A 19026-nucleotide genomic window follows, 5' to 3' on the forward strand; every position below is an offset into this window, starting at 1 on the left:
TAAAACCAACTACTGAGCACAATATATTGTGGGTTTGTTTGTTTGTTTTCAAAACTAACATCTTGGTTGTCTGTCTTTATTTTAAATGAGACACACCTAGAATTAAGTCCATAAGAGGTCTAGGTTTCAAAGTTAAAATAAACCACTCTGGTCTACTCTTCATTTACAGACTCAGGGCTAAATTTTGCCTGCAGTTACCAGGGTTATCTGTCCATTAACTATGGAGGAATTATCTTTTATTCTTGGCTACACAGGCTGTTATATTTAGGATATTGAGGTAAAATATAAATGTTAATTAATGTTGTAACATGTGGCTTACAGGCCTCATGCTTGTTAGATATTTAGCTTAGCCAAATTAGGCTTTAGGACCCAGGATAAGTAAGTTAGCATAAGTAAATTAATAAACTTGTTGAGCTTGTGTTTATGTTTGTGCTATGCTGAGGTTTTGAAAATAACTACTTAGTTTGGATAATAATATCCATGAGAGATCAGCAGACACCATGGAAGAACTCTTGGTAGCTGGGATGTAGTGTTAGAGACTTCCTTAAGGTAACCACCTGTTCTTCTTCGAATGATTACTCATGTGCATTCCAGGGGTGCGTGTGCACGGCCCGTGCACAATCATTGGAAGGCTTTTCCCCTAGCTGTACCCATCAGGTTGACTGTGCAGTTCCCTGCAGTGGCGCCTTTATGGCGGTGTATATAGGTCCCTGCCAACCTGCCGCCTGCTCAGTTCCTTCTTACTGCCAGTGATGGTCGTTGGAGCAGCTCAGTCTCTTGCATTCACAAGTGCCTACCTAGTGGTTCCCTTTTCTTAGTTGTATATAGTTGTTAGTTCATTTTATATTAGTTGGACTTACTTCAGGGGGCTTCCCCCCGTCCTAGTTTCCCCAGGTACCGGGGCATGCAGGGTTTTAAGGTGTGCGAGAGGGGCTCCATCCCCGATGGCGGTACTGCCTCTGGTTCATCATCATAGCAAGCCTATGATGTTATGGCGCCACTATCTCCCTGGTACCACTCCCCAGCACCATCCGGCTCTGCTCCCCTCCACGTGGTCAGGCACAGACTACTCATCTGAGTCAGACGCTGAATCTTCCGTCTCTCAACACAGCCACTACTGCTCCCAGTCCCAGCACCGCAGATCAGTGGACTCATCGGTACCAGCTGTCAGATGGCCACCCCAGTGGCAGGGCCCAGTCCAATAGCCCTTTTAGACTCCTTGGGCCAACCGCCAGGCTCAGGATTCCAGGCTGGCATCAGTGACATCTGCATCCCATGCCCCCAGCAATGTCGCTGGCTCACTATACCCCCAGGGCTCCTGAGGATCCCGTAGGAGACAGGGACCTTGCACGGTCATGCTCAGGCGCAGCACCCTGTCCCGTGAGCCTCCTCCTCACCAGATGAGGTGGCGGCGGGCACCACCACCACACCCTGCCAGCAATGGACACTAAGGGTCACCAGGACCCCCTTTGGAGTGTGGCCCTAAACCTTAATCTCCAGGCGGAGGAGGTCATGGAGGAGTCTGACCTGATGGTAAACATCCTTACCCCTGAGGGTCCTTCTAGGGTGGCCTTTCCCCTCATAAGAACGATCCAAAACACCAAGAAGGTGCTTTGGCAGACTCTGGCCTCTATACCGCCCACCGCTAAAGGGGTGGAAAGATGATATTTTGTGCCACAGAAAGGGTACGAACACCTTTTCACCCACTCCCAGCCGGGGACGCTGGTGGTCAATGCGGCAAACTACAAAGAGCAGCAAGGACAACTGGGTCCCATGCCTAAGTCACGGGACGCTAAGAAGCTGGACCTTTTTGGCCTAAAAGACTACTCGACTGGGGGGCTCCAGCTTCGAGCGGCCAACCAGCAAGCGGTACTCAGCTGCTATGCTTTCAACTCTTGGAGCTCATTGGCAAAGTTCCAGGAGTTACTCCCAGCTGACTCGCACAAGGAGTTTAGTGCCCTCCTTAAGGACGGCAGAGTGGTCTCTAGAACTTCCCTCCAGGCCACGCTGGACGCAGCAGACTCAGCAGCTTGGACCATGGCCATCACCATCACAATGAGTGCGTGGCTTCAGGTCTCAGGGATACCACCTGAGGTCCAGAACACATACAGGACCTCCCCTTTGACTGTGCGGGCCTGTTCGCCCAAAATATGGACTCTCGCCTGCATAGCCTTAAGGACTCGTGGGCAGCTTTGAAGTCTTTGGGGATCCACACCATGGCACCTCAAAGAAAGCCTTTTAAGACTCAGCCCCGTCCCACTTCTACTTTGGGCCTTCTAGGCGAGACTCATCAAGGAGACGGGGCAAAAATAATAGGAGGCACCCACCACAGTCCTCCTCAGGCCAAGGCCAGGGTTTGGCCAAACAGCCCCCTGGCCCGAAGCAAAACTTTTGAAGATGCGCCCGAGGACGGAGCATCAGTTTCAGTCTCGGATCCTTTGTGAATCTACTTTCCCACTTCTACCGTTCTTGGTCCCAGATCACGTCAGATCGTCGGGTGCTCAGCAAGGTAGGGGCAGGATATTCTATCCAATTCTGTTCCCTCCCACCCTGCTTCCCCGTCCCTCTTCAGGGACCCTTCTCATGAGCAACTCCTCTTGCAGGAGGTGCAATCACTCCTCGCCCTAGGGGCGATAGAGGAGGTTCCTCAGGAATTCAGGGGCAAGGGGTACTACTTCCGCTATTTCCTCATCCTCAGGGCCAAAGGTGGGCTCCGGCCTATCCTAGACCTGCGAGATCTCAACACATTCATAAGGAAGGTGAAGTTTCGCATGATATCTCTGGCCACCATCATTCCTTCCCTGGATCCGAGGGACTGGTACACCACCTTTGACTTGAAAGATGTGTACTTCCATATATCTATTATCCCGGCCCACAGACGATTCCTGAGATTCGTGGTCAGTGGCCAGCACTGTCAGTTCAGAGTGCTCCCATTCAGGCTCTCGGTGGCCCTCCGCGTATTCACCAAGTGTATGGCGGTTGTGGCCTGGGCCACATTCCACAGGCTGGGCCTCATATTGAACATGCCCAAATCCACACTGGCCCCAACGCAGAGAATAGGATTCATAGGGGCTCTCTTGGACTCCACACAGGCACGGACATTATCGAGAACCTTCGATGGTTTCCCACTGCCAGAAATTGCATGAAACTATTGGGGCATATGGCACATATGTGGTCCAGCACACCAGGTTACGCCTTCGGCCCCTCCAAGCATGGTTGACATGGGTGCACAGGTTAGGCAGGGACCTGCTGGACAAGATAGTTACCCTCCCCCCATCGCATCCTCGAGTCTCTCCACTGGTGGCTCCAACCACAAGTTGTTTGTGCGGGAGTACCCTTTGCCGAACCCCATCCTATCCTATCTCTAGTCATGGACACCTCAGCACTCGGTTGGGGAGCGCACCTGGGCAATATCAGGACCCCACACAGAACTATCACTGCATATCAATGTAAGGGAGCTGAGGGTGGTTCGTCTGGCATGCCAAGCATTCCAGGCCTGCCTGCAGGGCACACGTGTGTCGGTGCTGAGGGGCAACACTGCAGTGATGTTCTATATAAACAAACAGGGTGGTACTCGCTCCTCTCCCCTGTGCCAGGAAGCCCTTGAGCTGTGGGATTTTTGCATTGCCCACTCGATACACCTAGAGGTGTCGCACCTTCTGGGGGCGAAAAACTAGCTAGTTGACCGCCTCAGCCTCTTGTTTCACAGCCACGAATGGTCTCTCCGGCTGGACATTGCGCACGCGATTTTCCAGAAGTGGGGCTCTGCCCACATAGACTTGTTCGGAGCAACAGGAAGTCTCAGGGGTTCTGCTCCTTCCTGAACCACAGCCCAGGCTCCATCGTGGAAGCCTTTCATGGATAGGCTGTACGCATTTCCACCCTTCCCTCTCATACACAGAGTCCTCCTCAAGACTCGCTGGGACAGGGCTTCCTTGATCCTCATAGCGCCCGCCAGCACTAGTTCACCATGCTGTTGAACCCCAGTGGACAGAATAGTGGCACTCTCTGTCTGTCAGACCCTAATCACACAGGACCACGGCCGTCTGCAACACCCCAGTCTCGAGTCCCTCCACCTTATGGTGTGGAAACTCCATGGCTGAACCCTCTTGAGCTTCAGTGTTCGGACCCAGTGAGGGAGGTCCTGCTGTGAAGTAGGAAACCCTCCACTCATGCCACGTACATGGCAAAGTGGAAGTGTTTTTCCATTTGGTCTCGGCAAAGGGCAACCGAATCACAGATAGTGCCAATTCCCCTTATTTTGGACGATCAAGCAGCAAGGGTTAGAAATATCATCTTTCAGGGTACACCTTGCTGCCATCTCGGCCTTTCACCCAGGGACAGTAGGTGGGTCAGTGGTCGGTAATCCCATGGTGGGCAGGTTTCTCAAGGGCTTAGACGGACTTTATCCCCAGGTGCAATGGCCCGTTCCCCAGTGGGACCTCAGTCTTGTCCTGTCCACACTCATGGGGCCCTCTTTCAAGCCCATGGCAACGTGCCCTCTGTCCTACCTCTCTTGGAAGGTGGCCTTTCTGGTGGCCATAACCTCAGCCAGAAGGGTATCCAAGCTCAGAGCGCTGACTTCCAAACCACCCTATACAGTCTTTTATAAAGAGAAGGTGCAGCTACGCCCTCATCCTGCGTTTCTGCCTAAGGTTGTTTTCCAGTTTCATGTGAACCAAGACATTTTTACCTGTGTTCTTCCCTAAACCCCATGCCAGTAACAGGGAGCGCATTTTCCATTCCCTGGACATTAGGCGTGCCCTAGCATTCTACACTGAGTGCACAAAGCCATTTCTTGCAATCGCAGAAAGGATGAGGGGACTCCTGATCTTGTCCCAGCGCATTTCATCATGGATCACTTCCAGTATCAGGACTTGTTACGACCTAGCTAAAATTCCAGCCCCTCCGCTTACGGCGCACTCCACCAGAGTGTTGTCGCACAGGCATTGCCCGCAGCATTCCTGGCGCAGGTCCCTATCCAGGACATTTGCAAGGCAGTAACATGGTCTTCCATCCACACCTTCACATCACACTATGCCATTACCCAGCAGGCAAGGGATGATGCAGCCTTTGGCAGGGCAGTCCTGCACTCAGCAACCAGGTGAACTCCGACTCCTCCCGCAGAGAAACTGCTTGGAAGTCACCTATTGGAAACAAAAAAGAAAAAAGAGTTACCTACCTCTCATAACTGTTGTTCTTTGAGATGTGTTGCTTGTGTCCATTCCAGATCCCGCCCTTCTCCCCTCTGTCGGAGTATTCTGGCAAGAAGGAACTGAGTAGGCGGCGGGTCGGCAGGGACCTATATACACCTCCATAAAGGTGCCACTGCAGGGGTCTCCACAGCCGACCCGATGGGTACCGCTGGGGGAAATACCTTCAGCCTATCATGCATGCAGCGCGCACCCACACCTATTGGAATGGACATGAACAACACATCTCGAAGAACAACAGTTACGAGAGATAGGTAACCATTTTTTACTATGTTGATAAGGTGATGTAAATGTTGAGTAGAAGGGGAACTAATGAGTTAGCCTCTGAAAAACAGGGCTCCCCAAAAATAGTGGGATGTGTAAATTCAAATAAGGAAAAGGGTTTTTTAAAAGCTTTCATAAATATGTATGAATCCCAGTGGACATCAGTATAACATTATAAAAACTGTATCCCGGCCTGTGTGCTTTCAGGGAGATGCCAGGATAACAAACACTGGTGAGGAGGAAGATGACTAACACTTGAGGTTTTTTGCAAGGCATGATGTGAGTAGTGCAAATACTATGCATTCTGTAGTGATCTCTCTCTCTCTTCTTTACCAGACTACAGAGTGTAATTACTGTTGTTTGGTTAGCTAATAAAAGTAATTTTTATAAAAAAAGCACCATGTTGTCCCTGTTGTGCACTATGGGGTCCCCCTTCTATTGATAACCTCTCTACAGTAGTCAATTTTGGGACTGAATTTGCACAGATTAAAGTAGGTGTAAACCCTCATTTTGGGGTGGGTAATTGGTTAAAGTAACACATAACTACAGATAAGGCTACATCTGGATTTACTCTGGTATAACCAAGAGCAAACTTTGACCCTTGTGGATTCAGTTCACATTAAGACAGTGGAAAAAATGTGTCTACAGTTCCTTCCAAATAATCTAACCAGGGATAATTGGCAATGGTTTCAGGAAATAACAATTTCCATGTCCTAGGCTGCTGCTGCTCCAGTTCCTGTTCATAACTGACCAATGAAACAAACAAGTGCCAAAACTTGCCAACCAGAATGTTAACAGTAAGTAATGAACTACTTTAATAGAATCCAGAAATAGAAAAGTCCAAATAGATAATCTGCTTTATATTCCATTCCCCAATGGCCAGTGAAGGACTGTTCCTTATAGTTTATTTTCTAGTGCTTCAATAAGTATAGCTTTTAAAATGTCTCCATCAAACAAATGTTCACTACTGTTCTTGAGTGACTATCTCACATGGTACAACAGGTCTAATAGTAATGAGGCTGTTTTCCCTGCTACTCAGCTGATATTTTGCAGATTATCTGGAAAACTGTACTTTGAAATCCCATAATTCAAATTCTGTAATGTTGCAGGGTCATTCACTGGTCAGTGCACCTCCTTGTCGCAGAAAGCAGCACCTCTGCATCAGGTGCCTCCTGGAAATGCTCTCAATGGCTGCAGTGATCTACCCCTTCTGGAGAATCAGCCCTCGGGCCGGTTTGCTCATAGTCTTGCCCTTTCTGGTGTAACCAAAGTTCAGACAGAACCAAATGTCCAATGACCTTAAATTAGGTCTTCATCTCTAACATGGAACTCAGTAGTCCTTGTCCCTTTATGCTCAGAGAATTGCACCTCCACATTGTTCAGGTGGTAGTAAGTGAACCCAAGCCCACCCTTTCATCTGGGTTCCAGCCCAGCGACCCTGTGTTTAGGCAGCAAAGGACTGTTTCTTAAAATCCACTGCTGCTTCCTACCTCATACCTGCTTGCGGGCATCTTTCACAGAGTTCTACTCTCTGACTCTCTCTACCTGGAAGTCTTACCCCTCTGGCAGGTTTCTCCCTGTCTGTTGCTGGGGCCTTTTTTTGAGGTGACTCTCTAGCAATCACCCTTCTCTACCTAAGCTGTAGCTAGCCACTTTGTAGCTGCTGCTGGAGACTTAACTGATCCATCTATTAACTCTTTAATGGCTATTATATAACCCATTACACATTTTGTGTGTATGTGTGTGTTATACACACTATATATATATATATATATATAAATAATTATAGGCTTAGATACTAAAAGGTATATAGTTGCCTAACTATTTATACACCTTTGAAGATCTGGGCCTATATGTATATGTGATAACAGCAGGATTTGTGAGGACTGGCACACTGCAAGTATATAGCAAAGTATAAAGCCAAAGACAGATATGCCAGTATGACATAGCATCTGTTATTACACTCACAAAATGAGAATTTTCAACATTAAGAAAAATAACTAAGAAATTTAAACAAATCTAACAGGTATAAGTATGTTTCTTACAAACATTTTTTTTACATTGTTTTCCATTCAAAGTGTTCTAAAGGCACCAGGATCTTTAAATCTCTATTATGGATTTAAACTAGCACTTGGTTGCAGCCTGTGCCATAGTTTCTGCTGCTTTTAAAGCCCTCGCAGTTGAAGTTGTTCTGAAATGGGAAAAATGGATTTTTAAAATGTGAGCTGGACTGTAAACAGTAGCAGATTGTTTCATGTGTTATTTTTTATAGCACATCTACTTCTAGCCTATTATGTGGAGCAAAGGTCAAATGGGAGAAAAAGAAGTGATACTATTCTGTTGTGTCTTTTCCTATGCACACAAGAAATATAATATGAAACAATCACACAGCATGGCAGGGCCTACCAAATTACCATATTTGTAGAATGTAGACAACATGCATGGCCTAACTACTTTTACGCACTGTTGGTCTGGTTGGGTTCTGGCAGCTTCTCAAACATAAAAGCCAGTGAGCTATTAGAGATTTAAACAATTTAAAACAATACTATCTTGTTCCTGTACACTACATATTATCCTAAACTCTACCCCCTGGAGATACCAAAAAGAGATTCCACAAGTCTCAGTTCATTCCCAGAGTTAGCCACTCATTCTCTTTTCCTCTGAACAGCTGTTCAACTGTAAGGGTGCTGAGGTTGATAAGAAGCTGTTGCACAAAAGACACATTGTACATTGAAGCTTTATTATTGGAAGAGTTCTGCTACCAAGCTTGCGATTCTCCCCATATCCCTGCCTGCTCCAACCATACCATTTCCAATGCTTTCACAAAAGCCCACATGCTCTGATGAACTTTGCAAGTTTGAAGTGGGAGCACTACTGGGGAGGCTGACCCTCTCCAGCTATGGGGGTCAATGAAAATGGGAAGCAACAGGGGAGGAATTGTGTGCCTTGCCCTCCCCACACCTGCAACTGTTTCCCTCCACATGTTGACTCTCGCTCCCTGCCTCCCATTCTCCTCTACAGTGGTCAGGTTTGTGGCAGGAGAAGTAGAAGGATGTGCTGAAACTCCAGATTTTTACCTGCATTTCTTGGCCTAGCTCTGTACAGGTTAAAAACCTTTCCTCCATAACTCCAGTTTCGCCAGACTATTGAGAAAATGGCCATATTTGCATTACATACGCAAATTAAATTCCAATTCTATTTCAAGTTTGGTGTGAATGTACACAGTAGATTTGTTCAGACAATAGATAAAAAATAGTGGAGCAACACTTAGCTCAGTTTTAGAAGTGGGAGAGTTTGGCATATTTATATCCTTACCAAGTAGTATTTGTCATTGCCCAGAATGGCTTTAAAAATTCATCCAAGTCCTCAAAAAGTAGCTTCCACTTTCTGTTTTTAAAACATCAGTCAGTTTGAATGACAAGAGGTATTTATATCCCATCAAATGCAAAAACTTGACACAGCCTTCACTAGGGAGTCACTAACATGCTTCCATAATACAGCCAAATGAACAGGCTCATTTAGACTAGCAAGATCTTATTAAGCTTCCTGCTATAACTCCACAGATGACTTTGCCCACCCAGTGATTACTCTGAATGGCAATCAAGGAAGAATGGACAACATGTGACTCCAGCTTCCCTTCTAGAGTAGGATGATGTGGCAGTCCACGTTTGTCCTATGCACCCTCAATACCAACCTCAAAAGATCAAAAGTCATAAATTGAGCCCTGTTAAATAATTAAAAATCATTAGTTTTCTTTTATCTGTCTTTTGATTTCTGAATGTCTCCCTGTCCACCCTCAGGTGTGTGGCAATTAGTGTTGCCCATGCCCCCCCCCAGATTTATTGGATAAGGTGATTGAGACCTGTGCTGAAAGAGCTCTCCTCCCCCACCTCTGCCCATCCCCTGCCCCACAATGAACACTGACCCCCCTCCTTCAGTGCTCACCCCTTAGTTCTGCCCACTGCCCTCACCTCTGCTTCTCCTGGGGCTCTTCAGTCTCTCTCTGGCTGGCGACAGCTCCAAGGGCTCCTCACCCCTGCCCAGATCAGGTGTTGCGGGGGGGAGGGGTACAGGTACCATCCCGGTTGATCACAGCAAGGAAGGTGGGAACACAGCAGCTTAGCTCTTTAGCTCCCTCAGCTCTTGAGAAAGGGGGTGGAGAGAGCTCTACGCTTAGCAGCTCTGACTGGTTATTCCGCTCCAGGAGGCAGGAGGGCGGGGCAAGTAGCCAATCACGAAGCTGCTCACCTGATGACAAGACTGCCTGCAGCACTAGCCGTTTCTATTGCTCGCCTCAGACTTGCCACATGCGGCTGGTATCCGACAGGCGTGGAGCAGTCGCACCAACGCCTCTGCCTGCCCGCTTTCCATCACCCTTGGAGCAGGCACGTGCAGCCAGCACCTGGACTTGTAATAAAACATTGAAAAATGTGAGACTTGTGCTAAAATTGCAAGAGGTAGCAATACTAGGAAAACCTGGCAATTATTTAACTGAGGGCCAATAGCAGGGTAAAGGCTGTGGCCTCACCAAGCCATATCAGTGCACATATGCAGCCATACTCCATATGCTCACCAGATATATTCAGAGAAGTTTGGACATGCTGAGTAGCAAAAAGGGCACAGGGAGCCCCAAAACAAATTTTGACATGGTGCCCTGTCTTCTATTAGCTCTGCATTAGGGGTGGGGGGTAGGAGTCATAGTAGAGAGGAAAAGTACAGTTCCCTATTGTGTATGTGTTGGAAGAGGTGCACGTGTACACACTCTCTCTCTCTCTCTCTCTCTCTTTGGTTAGACTGGCCATAGGTCTCTCTGGAGACACTGATTCTTTTCAGACACATTTATTTACTTGCTCCCATTCTCTTTCCTATATCCTATCCAATCACACAATGTGATGCAATGTCACTGTACATGCCAAACAAACCCAGTGTGTTTTGTGATCAAAAATTACAAATTACAGCTAGAGCCCTGTGACATTTTTATTTTTTATAATTGTTTTATTTTGGGCAGAATTTAATGTTACTGTTTTATCCTTAAAATGTTTTGTTTTTATTATATTTACATGAATAAAATTCCTCAGATGACCCTTTCCCATTGAACCTCAGCTTCTTCATTAGTCTCAGGCACCCATCCCCCCTTGTGTCTTCCCCCTCCTCAACAGAACCCCAGCCCCTATTAGCTTCTCTTTCTGGCTCTGAGGGGTGGAGTCTGTGCCTGGCTGTCTAGCTCACTAGCTGCACCCCCCTCACCTAGCCCAGCAACTGGTACTGTTGCCACCCACCCTCCTCTAGGTGCACCCACATGCTTCCACTCCACAATCATGTCACCACTCATGTAGAATGCGTCTTCACACTTACCTCTCATGGGGACCAGGGGGGATAAAGTGAGGGAGAACAGTAATTGAAAAGGGGATATTTTTCATTTAATGTTTTTCATTTTATTTCATGTTACTTTGTGTTTGCACAAAACACGGTGCTGTAATTACAGAGGAAACCTGAGTAACAGTTACCAACCACATAAATGAAGAAACCACATAGTTGCATTCACAGACAGTTGCTCCGCTCTGTGGCTGGAAACAGAAACTACAAGATGACAAATAATTGTGACGAGTGCAGGAATGTAACTTTGTGGATTTGTTTTTGTTTTGAAGCTGGAAAGCTGTTTTTAAAAATATATATGTTTTTATTGCATATAAAAAACTGCGTTACTTAATATTCTAAGCCTCCCTTAGCTGACATGAAGAATTTGGGGTGACTTTTTAGAAAGCGAGATACTAAAAAGAACTGCTCAGACTCACTTCTGATACTTTGAAACTTAAAATCATGGGTTAGATATTACCCCAGAGATTCATGCACAAAGGTGACTCTCCCCTAGATTATGTGGGAAAGGGGAAATGCCACCTCCATTGCATTTTCCTCACTTTCCCTTTTGTGAGGACTTTGGAGGGTAGGGGCTGCATTAGGTTGGAAAGAGCAGGGCAGGCAGAGACAGAGATGAGTTTGTTTTATTGGATTCTCTCCCAAATTCACAGGGCAAACTAACTTACGCTACTGCTTTCAGTAGGGGAAGGAATGTGTAAGGGGCTCTGTAGTCAAGAGTCAAAGAGTTTGGGCTCTAAGATAACTAGGAATAAAACATTAATCACAACACATAGTGGTGCAGAGCACTGGAGTCTAGGGTGAGAGGTACCCAGTCAGTTCCTCTCTGGTCTGGGATATTGTGTCGTGTTGTGGGGGTTACGATTTGGGGTTCCAGAGTTCATAATGAGGCATGTGGTCCCTCTGTGGTGAAGTATATGAAGTCTGTAGTTGTCATGATAGACCTAGTTTGACTGTTATACTGGGGGGGTGGGGGGGGATGGGCAAGAGTGCATGCGTGCGGTGAAGCCAGTTCCTCTAGCTCACTGGCTTTCTCCTCCCTGCCTGGAGTGGTCCCAAGGCTGCTGATGCTGCGGGAGAGGGGTTTGCTCTGGGCTGGCTTAACAGGGGAGCCCCAGCTGCTGCTGCTTTCCTCTGTGGTGACCTGAGCACAGGAGCTGTGGCCATGCTGCCGCTCTGGTGCCTTGCGGTGCTGCTACAGCTGCTGCCAAGGGCACGTTGCTTGCCAGGCTCCTGCTTCCCCCACTCCCCCCGCACCAGTCCCCTATCCCCTTCCCATTCCCTTCCCCACTGCCCCATCCCCTTTCCTCCTCCCCCGCCACAGGTACTCACTCTTATACAGGAAACCAGATAGTGGCCATGCAGGCACCTTTGAAGGCAAGGGCAACAGTCACTAGGACCTGGCAGGAGGCGGTGTCCAGCTGCAAAGAGAGCAACCTAGAGTGGCTACCATCAGCAGGAGAAGCAGCTCTCTCTCATCCCTCTGCTCCCCGTCTGGGCCTGGCTGCCAGGGAGAGGGGCTGAGCAGGCAGGAAACATGCTGGCGGGGGGGCCCGCAGCATGGGAAGGACAGATTCCCCTCACCCTCGGCAGGCTGAGCAGAGCATGGTGGCATTTGCAGAAATTGGGGGAGAATCCAATGGCATAGGACCAGGCGCTATGACAGATGCACAATATAACAATAAATGAGGCAGGCAGTGTTAGAACAGAGAACTAGGTACCAAGACTCTTCTATTCTGTTCTAGACCTTTCCGCTGAGTTCCTCTGTGGCCTTAGACAATTCAGCCTCTGTGGGACTCAGTTTGATACTTAGCCCGCTCAGTGGATTTTGGATCAGGGTCAGAGAGGTTTGTAAAACATTTTGAGATCCTTTGGTGAAGAGCGCTGTATAATTAACCAGTGTACTTATGGGTGATATGTTATTTTTCCTTTGTGAAAGAAATTTTATCATATGTTTTTCTTATTCCCTTTTCCATTATTTTAAAATGTTAGAATAAATGAACATTTGGCTTGAAATGTAACAACAACCTAGCTCTGGCTGGGAAAAAAAAACATGCATGTCATAGGTAAACCTTCTGCTGTTTATTACCTATGTGATGGCAGGAGTATTAATAGTTTCATCATTTAAATTCTTAGGTACATTGAACTAATGTATCAACAATCTTTACATCACTGTATGAGACAGACAATACCTTAGCCAATGCTGAAACTTTTGTGATTTGTGTTGAATGGGAGATTATGACTAGATCATGCAAGATTTTTTTTTTAAACTATTTGGTAGGTGAGCATTCTGCATATGGCATAAAGCTAAGCACAGTAAATGATCCAAATCTCAAACAGCTTTCATATTTCTACACAAATGATTACTGAATTGCAGTGCAAACATTGATTTTACATCTCATACTCTTTTGTTTAAATTATCATCATTTCTTAAATCCAATTTTTTTCCCAAGGCCAGACACGGCTTCTGATGCTTGTCCAGTTGTTTTCTCGACACCTTCTTGAGCAGTCTTGCAAGCCTGATCAATAGCTGAGAAGGATAGAGAAGAAGCTAACATAAAAGCAAAGTCAATACATTCAAATGTATGTTGTTTCATATTTATCGTGGAATGGGGAAGTGAGAAACAGACTCAAGTATCCCTATTGTTGTTACACCAAACTGTGTACTTATTCATTACAGCATATAACTCATGTTCACTACACCAGATACCAGCTACTTACATTTCCTAAAGACGAGCTTCTCTATGCTAGTGCAAGTTGGTGTGGTGGTGGTGGGATATATTAAGTGTTGGTACACAGGCTGGGTGCTGCTGGGCAGATGTCTGTGGGTTTGGGGAACTATTAGGTGGGATAATAGGGCATGCTGGTTGGGGAGGCTGGTGCTGGAACTGATGGATGTTGGGGGGCTGCTGGTTAAGAATAGTGGAGGTGCTGTCTGGCTGAGTGGGTGGATGCTACTTTGTGGGACGATAGGTGTTTTAGTGGCTACTGAAGGTATGGCTGGATGATGGGTACTGGTGAAAGGGAGAGAGGTGTTCGTCAGTGGGGTAAGACATGCAGGGAGGTGCTTCTTCCTGGCCCCTTCCTTCCCTAGCTTGCATAAATTCAGGAAATCACTGTTTAGTTATGCAAGGAGCTGCACGCTGAGAAAGGCTGCAGGAACAAAATAGCTGGTTTTTCACCATTTTTAAGCAGTGTTTCCCTGGAGCAAATAAATGTTGTGGGTAGTGAGGGGAAATGAGAGGAATGGAAAACTGCAGTGGAGCTGGAATGGCAGGGAAGGGAATGGCAGCAGCAAGGAGGGGTAGAGCTTCTGGTGTCCCTTTAGTTCTCTTGCCTGGGTCCTAGCAGCTACCATAGTTTGGCAATTTTGCTACAAATCCACTCCCTGGTGACCTTCCTTGGTGTCACAACCACCAATGTGAGAGGCCCTGCTCTAGAGGGAGAGAATATGATATTACCGTTAGCTTCTGGTTTTCAAATAAGTGCACATTTAGACTCCAAAGTTGCTAATGCTTCCATCATTCTTAGAAACTGATTTAGTGACCTTTTTTGGTTTTGGCAATTCTCATCACCGGAAAGGAAACGCAAATACTCTCCTCACAACAACCATAGGGCTGCCAGCACCATTTAATTATTGACATAATTGCTGGCTCTGCAGCTCCTTGAACTGCCACATAGTGGACCTGGGCTTGGGATCATTATGGCCTCCTGCCCTTAGAGCTGGAAAAATCAAGATACACCACATGCTTACTTAGCCTCTAGGAAAGAGGGACAAAGTTTTGACTGCACTACTGCCAGAGCTCTCACTGTGATCAATGATGAACTTTGAACACAATGCAAAATGTACTGCGTGAGCCATAGAAATAGAGAATCAATGGGAAATTGTAGTGAATCTGCTAGTAAATACGCAAAGAGACAAGGTGGGAGAGGTGATATCTTCTATTGGACCAACTTCTGTTTGTGAGAGAGAGAGAAGCTTTCAAGCTTACGCAGAGCTGTTCTTCAGGTCTCTCTCACCAACAGAAATTGGTCCAATAAAAGATAATACCTCTCCCACCTTGCCTCTCTAATATCCTGGGACTGGCACGGCTACAACAAGAGTAAATACAAACACATCCACTAATTAACAAATCCTGAAATCCTTACCCACATTTTAGGAAATCCGTTTGTAAGGTCAAACTCTCACTAAAATCAATGGGAGTTTTGCACGAGAAAACACCAAGTAAAAACTGAGTAAGAACATTAGGATTTGGCCCTGGGTTCATTGTACTCTCTTTTTATTTTTTTTTAATTATTTTTTAAGATGGCTGTGTCTTTTGCTAGCTTTCCCTTCGTGCCCAGTTTTGCCTTCATTGAATGTAATATAATTTCTCATACCTTTCTGGCCCGCATCTGTAGCCTGGTTCACTACCTGCTGTGCAGACTTTCCCAGCGCATTTGCTGTAATTAGGAAAAACAATGCATGTAACCTGTTAAAGATTATGTTCTCCTCTTCTCTCTTCCCATACTCTCCACACCACAGCCCATGAAGTGCTTACGACCATTGGCTCTGGTACATGTTTAACGGGCTGCAGACCATGGTGGGAGTATATCAGAAGATTAATAATAGAGAATAGGCTGAGGCTATGCAGATTGCTGATGGGTGTCTGTATGAGGTACATAAGCATGCTACCAGGGAAGTGTGCTATGCCATTATATAGCAACAACAGTGTTCTGGGCATGTTAGTGATAAATAAGACGACAATGTAGGAAGAGAGAGAGGGAGAATTATGTGATTAGCAGCAGCGTTTAGCTGCATATTGCTAATTCCATGATGCTGTTTTTTTATTTATGTATTTACATTTCTTGTGTTGAAGATGTTTTGACATCTGGGTGGTTAACATTTCCTCAAAGGGTAAAGTAGTCTTTGGAGACTTTTTGGAAGGAGTGTGGTTTCAGGAAGGGAAGAAGGATGGAGACATGACAGACCGCGGCAGGGAAAGGGGTATGTTTACAAGGAACAGCTAGAGAAACAAGAGGTAAAAATATAATGGATCAACTGAAGAACACCAAACAATAATGAGAAATGATGTGGTATGTCCCTCTAAAAGTCATTTCACATCAAAGATATAAGCAATTTATGAAAGTACAGTCTCACTTTCACAGCATTTGGGTGACTATCTGTGACCTACCTTATCAATGACAAGAATTTACTGAAAATATGTGGCATTTAGAAACATAGCTAAGTACGTTTTGTTTTTAAAAACCTTATGTTACAGGAGTGCATATACCACATTGAGAAGAGTTTGTAAGGTTAGCATTAAACATTAACATTAAATGACATTTACTTCCTAATCTCTTCTGTGCTGAACATCTATACAGACAGCAATAGAAATCTCCAGCTGAAGTGCCCTGCACCTCTCTTTGATCCACACTGATTTGGAGTTAAATTGTATTGGAAAATTCTGGTCAGTGTATCATGATTAAGGCTACATTTTACTCAAGGGTATTTTTAGTAAAAGTCATGGACAGGTCATGGACAGTAAACAAAAATTCACAGCCCGTGACCTATCCATGACTTTTACTATATACCCTTGACTAAAACTTGGGGGGTGGGCTTGGTGGGACAGAGATTTGTGTAGGATTCCTAAATCTGAAAGTCAGAAGCTCGGGCTGGGCTGGGCTGAGGTTGAAGTTCAGCACGCATATGTCTAAGGGCTCATCTACACACAGAAAAAGCTCAGAATAGCGATTGTGGAATACCTATTCTGCACTAACTTTTTGTGTGGATACTCTTATTCCACACTAAATGTCTATGGGCGGTTTGGGATAATCCACTTTGGAAATGGAATAACCTAATCTGCAAAAAGGCACTGTGCCTTTAAATTCACACCCTAGCTATTTTGTACTAACTTCCCTTGTGTAGACAAGCCCAAAATCCAATTATCAGTCATCTGCACATTTGGTTTAACACAGACAGATGGAGTAAGGAAAGAAGAATGAGAGTAACAATGCAAGAGAAGGTATTTATGCCATGAAGGACAACTTCAGTTTATATACCCTGTTTCTGTACCTGTTTTCAAGCCATAAAAGGAGTATCAAATATATTAAGAAAGAAACTGAGCATCACAGCCTGGATTCTAGAATGAATTTGGAAGTAATATTTGAACGATGGCTTAAACTGATGCTGTTTAACTGGATTGCTAGCAACTGAGCAATTAAAGAGGTTGGGATATGTTAATTTTACACATTTTTGAGTGTGGTTGGAGCAGCACCTGAAGTGAGATGTTCAAAATCAGCATCTCTGGAAACTGGACTCCCCAAGTATGGAAATATAAAACCTGTAGATACCAAAATAACCTGGGTTTTGTTTGTATATTAAAATTTGTCCGCAGCTATGCAAACACTTACAGATATGCTTAACTTTAAGCACAAGAATGATTTCTTTAAAGTCAGTAGGATTACTCAGATGCTTCAACTACACACATAAGTATTCGCAGGTTTAGAGCCTTGGATTGTATCAAAAAGCGCGGTCTCTACCTGCTGAAGATCTGCTCTTGGCTAAGGAGGTCATATGACTTCATGACAAACTGTAGAACCTTCAGCAGAGGGTAAATAAATCTACAGCAAACATATTTTATGGTATAATAAGCCATATAGAGACTGGATATATTAGTTTACAAAGAAAATTGTTGTATGTTAAGTTGAAATATAAACCTCTGATGCACAATAATAGTCATAATATAGTTATAGTTATTGCAATACATCAAACATCCTCTGTGATTAAAAAGTATAAAGGTTTTTGTTTAAAGCTAGAGAAATCTGAAAGCTCATAGTAGAGAGTAAAATCAAAGTATTATATTCTATTTATTATAAATAGTCTATATTTTTAGTCAGTATAGATATTAAAATTGATTTCTGTAAAGCATTGTTATTCACTCCAGGTTTCAAACACACCCACCACGGGTTAAATCTAATTTCTTCTACAGAGGTCAGTTTAGAGATCAGTGTATGAAAAAGGTTACACACTGCTCATAGGCAGTAACCATTTAAAAAAACAAACAAAAAAACACTGGAGTATTTGTAAGGGTTCAGAATAAAAAGTAATTAGTTGCTTGCAAAATATGAAATTTTAAAATAAGTTGTTATTCAACTGGCATAAAGACAGAACATCTTCTTAGAACCCTATCCTGCAGTAAATTCCATGCAGGTGAGGGGGGCTGTCCACGTGGAGCTCATTCCAGGGTTGGGTTCTTAATTCTGAAGGTGGTGTTTTCCAAATCATGGCTAAGGCTCTTTAACCAGGAAGCTTTTCTAACTAGAGGCCATGGTTCTGGTTCTGTGTTCACTGAAGTCAGTGGCAAAACCATTGCTTCAGTGCAACAGGACTAAACTCTATCTTCCAGTTATTTTGTCTGTGAACAGAAGACACTAGTCTCCCGTACTGTCAGTATGAGTCTTCTTGTGAGCAGTAAAATCAGTATTTTTTTCCCTTTAGAAGTAGTAAAAAATCAGTCTCAAATAATAATGGACATTGATTGGCTAATCCCATCTATAAAGTGATTGGATTCTCACTGTACTATCAAATAAAACATCAAAATATTATGCTGTTGAGATTGACAAAATTACAAACCCAGCCTCCGGACAAACAAAAATAGATCCAGGACCATATTCTGCTCTCATTTATACCAGTTTAAGTCCAAAGTAATTCTACTGAAGTCAGTGGAGTAATTCTAGATTTCAACTGGTGTAAGTGAGAGCAGAAACTAGGCTTTGCTTTTTTCAAAACAACGAACAGAGAAATTATGTTTAATGTTTCTTACCAGCATCCTGGATCTCCCCTTCTGCATGTTGTTTAAAATCCTGGAAGCCCTTACCGGACATGGTTGCTTTTAAAAGCTTTCAAAATCTTCTGCTTCAGTTTAAAAAAAGCAAAGCAATTTGCTATACGCTATGCCAGGGTTCCTCTAACTTGTGCTGATTTTATATATGTGCCAAGGCTCCTCCAGATGCCCACTGGGCAAATTGTTTCAATGGGTGGAGCTGCTGGAAGACATAGAGTTTGAGTCTAATGAATGAGAACTGACAGTGTGCAGTGGAATTGTGAATTATTTACTTTTCCCAAAGAGAGGGTGTATCTATCTAGGGTTTTCTGCATCACAGGAATTAATTCTTTCATCACCTTTGTTTT

At 44.8% G+C, this 19026-nt stretch overlaps 1 protein-coding gene across 1 annotated transcript; it reads right to left on the minus strand.

Moving 5' to 3' along the window:
- Nucleotides 1-13276: 13276 nt before the first annotated feature.
- On the minus strand, nucleotides 13277-18719 carry ADIRF (adipogenesis regulatory factor). The gene is made up of 3 exons (XM_077821311.1): nucleotides 18659-18719; nucleotides 15234-15296; nucleotides 13277-13383 (listed from the first exon to the last, which is right to left on the minus strand). The coding sequence occupies exons 1-3, from the start codon at nucleotides 18717-18719 to the stop codon at nucleotides 13277-13279; spliced, it is 231 nt and encodes a 76-aa protein (XP_077677437.1).
- Between the last annotated feature and the right edge of the window lie 307 nt (nucleotides 18720-19026).

Source organism: Eretmochelys imbricata, chromosome 7 (assembly GCF_965152235.1).
Source record: "Eretmochelys imbricata isolate rEreImb1 chromosome 7, rEreImb1.hap1, whole genome shotgun sequence".
Classification (NCBI taxonomy): domain Eukaryota; kingdom Metazoa; phylum Chordata; order Testudines; family Cheloniidae; genus Eretmochelys; species Eretmochelys imbricata.

Coding starts and splice junctions, on each gene's coding strand:
- ADIRF (XM_077821311.1), bottom strand. CDS start 18,719: ATGTCCGGTAAGGGCTTCCAGGATTTTAAACAACATGCAGAAGGGGAG. Junction 15,297..18,658: donor AGGGGAGATCCAGGATGCTG/GTAAGAAACATT, acceptor TCCTAATTACAG/CAAATGCGCTGGGAAAGTCT. Junction 13,384..15,233: donor TACAGATGCGGGCCAGAAAG/GTATGAGAAATT, acceptor TATCCTTCTCAG/CTATTGATCAGGCTTGCAAG.